The sequence below is a fragment of the Biomphalaria glabrata genome, chromosome 3 (genome assembly GCF_947242115.1).
Source record: "Biomphalaria glabrata chromosome 3, xgBioGlab47.1, whole genome shotgun sequence".
NCBI classification, from domain to species: Eukaryota; Metazoa; Mollusca; class Gastropoda; family Planorbidae; genus Biomphalaria; species Biomphalaria glabrata.
This window is the reverse complement of record NC_074713.1, coordinates 33,956,647-33,959,476: the sequence shown is the minus strand read 5'-3', so window position 1 is coordinate 33,959,476 and position 2,830 is coordinate 33,956,647. Positions and strand designations below refer to the sequence as shown.

The 2,830-nt window shown below is 46.7% G+C and overlaps 1 protein-coding gene across 2 annotated transcripts; it reads left to right on the top strand.

Moving 5' to 3' along the window:
• The first annotated feature begins 1,071 nt into the window (after positions 1-1,071).
• Positions 1,072-2,505, top strand: LOC129925254 (uncharacterized). Of its 2 annotated transcripts, none has more exons than XM_056024650.1 (2): positions 1,072-1,257; positions 1,291-2,505. In XM_056024650.1, the coding sequence occupies exons 1-2, from the start codon at positions 1,072-1,074 to the stop codon at positions 2,503-2,505; spliced, it is 1,401 nt and encodes a 466-aa protein (XP_055880625.1). The 2 variants fall into 2 exon arrangements, with proteins under 2 accessions (XP_055880625.1, XP_055880624.1); XM_056024649.1 differs by having other exon boundaries at positions 1,072-1,325; positions 1,359-2,505.
• Positions 2,506-2,830: the final 325 nt, after the last annotated feature.

Sequence of the window (2,830 nt, the reverse complement as noted above, 5' to 3'; positions counted from 1 at the left end):
CTATTGCCCGTGGCGTTGGGTTGGCGTTGTGAGGCCGGATTGACTATGGCACTGAGATTAAGGTGTGCTATAGCCCGTTGAATGTAATCTGTAATTGCCATTGATATTTATTCATAATGTATGCCCCATAATATCATATATATCATTAACTCATTAAACCTTTGTTGTTATATGCAATATTGTTATTCACTAGTATACGTTAATAGTTTGGTTTATTCGTTCCTAGATATGTATTGCATAAATTGATTACTAGACTGTTAGGGGTGCCCAGGCAGACGAGCCAAGGCTAAATTATAACCCCGGCATAAAGCTAATAAACACTGCTCAGGTGGGGAGCCCGGCGAAGTACATCATACCCTAGATGAGCGCGAGGACAAAACCCACCTGACAGAAATGGGGGCTCTGGGAAACAATATGTAAATGTCAACTTTGTGACCTCTGTGTCCTTGATTTGACCGCTAGGGCCAGTATAAAATGCAGATACATAATGGATATGTTTTGTATATTTTAAAGTGATCAGTAAATACATTTATGATGTTAAAGCGGTCTGCTGTTGTGCAGCACTAAATAGATTAGACGGGCATTCGTTGTATTTTGCGTAATGGGATTGGTTCACAATGTGTATCGAGAAACTTAGAGTGTGTAGTTACTCTTTGAAACTATTGTAACCTGTTCTTTTATTTATTGTCACCAACGCCTGAATCCTCTGACTCTGAGCGGCAACGTGTGAGTGGATCGAGTGCCTGTCGACGGGATCGACCGGAAACTGTGTGTCTTGCTGGCTGGTGTACCGGAACCGTCCTGAAGTTAGAACCGTTGGTCTGCTCCAGTGGCTTTGGTTGTCTGTGGCTTTTCTCTTCTGCGGAGCCTGGAGTGAGGCGATTTTCTTCCGACGCGGGATACTGAGCAGATAAGTCCTTGGCCCTGTTTTTGTCGATGCGCCCTTGATTTCAGTTAGCCCGTTGTAATTTAGAAATAATATATATTTTTTTTTCCTTTTTATCTCTATGATCTAACTTTGGTTTTTGTTAGCGATAGTTAGACTGTAAGTATTATTTAATAGTCTGTGTGATGGAGACGAGGTTGACTCTAACCGCCCAGTTCATCAGTGACGGCCGTGCTCTCGGGTATGATGGTGAGAGGTTGGAGAGGTATGTGGCAGAGCAGAAGGTTGAATACGAGAGAGCCAAGAAGGAGGAGTTTGAACGAGAGACGGCTAGGCTTGAGCGAGAGGAGAGATTGAAGAAAGAGGCGAAGGCAGAAGAGGAGAGATTAAGGAAAGAGGCGCAGGCTGAGGAGAAAGCCAGACTTGAGCGTGAAGAGAGGTTGAGAAAAGAGGCGAAGGCGGAGGAAGAGAGGTTGAGAAGAGAGGCGAAGGCAGATGAGGCCGCCAGACATGAACGAGAGGAGAGGGCCAGGCGTGAGGAACACGAGAGGTGGAAGGAGAGAGATGCTAGAGAGGAGCTCAAGAGAAAAGATGAACTGGAGTTGGCACGGCTTAAAGAGAAGTCGGCGCCAGAGGCAGGTGCAGTGGTAGGTCAGGCAGTTGAGGTGCGACAAAAGAGTGTCTTGGACAGGCTAGACAAGAACTTCCAAGGCATGAAGGAAGAGGACGATCTTCTGGCGTACCTGACGCACTTCGAGGCCGTGGCAGCAAGGTGTAAGATTGAGAGTAAAGAGTGGGCCCTACTGTTGTCCTACAAACTGACGACACCTCTCAAAAACTTTATGTTGAGGGACAGTCTGTTCCTCAGCGACAAGTATGAGGATGTCAAAACGGCACTTCTCCGCCACGCAGACATTAATGCGGAGACATGCCGCAAAAGGTTCCACCGGGTCAAACCACGGCAGAATGACTTCCGTGGGTATGTGACTGAGCGGAGGACCGCGCTGGACAACTGGTGCAAAATGGCCGAGGTAGGAAAGACAGTAGATGAGATCAAAGATCTCTTGATTAAAGACGGGATACTTGAAAATGTTTCAGGGGAGGTCTATCGACAACTTGTTCTAAACAAGCAAAACACTGTGGAGAACATGTTAGACATTATAGAGGGGTTTAAAGTCGCGAATTCGGGGGCGTCGCTTGCTAAAGAAGAAAGTGTTTATGTGGCGGCGGCGTGTGGCGAAGCAGTGAATCGTGGCCCGGCCGTTGAAAGAAAAGTGATTGTTTGCTTCGGGTGTGGCATGAAAGGCCACAAGTCAGTTGAATGCCCTCAACGTTCGCCAGTAGCGAACTCCACCCCTGTTGCGGATGGAAGGTCTAAGAAAGCACCCGCAACCCCTGCAAACTCTCACCCAAATAGAAATGTTTCATTAGGGCGTTATCGGAGGCAATTTGACGGTAGTGGGCGCAGAATCCGCGGCACGAGCACGAGACGGCAAAGTTATGACGTGGAGGGGCGTCCGCCTGATAACGGATACGGAAGGTCAGGTGGTACAGGGGCGTACGCACCGAGACCCAACTATAACAACAGAACCTTTGGCCCACCGATTAGATACAGGTGACTGAGTGGTCCACATGATGTGCAAAATTGTTGCAATTGTTCCCTAGGAAAGGGTCTTGATTTTTTTCCCCTTGTAAAAAAGAAACATTATCTTATGTGGATAAATCGTTGCGTGACAGATCGGTAGGCAAGTTGAAGTTTGAAAGTGGTAGAGTAAATGGTAAAGTTGTGTCTGTGCTGAAAGATTCTGGTTCAAGCGTGATAGGTATTAGGAGTTCGTTAGTTGGAAAGAATGATATGATTCCTGGAAGTTATAGGTTGAAACTTGTTGATGGGACAGTGAGAGATTACCCGTTAGCGTGCGTTGACATTGAGACTGAATATAT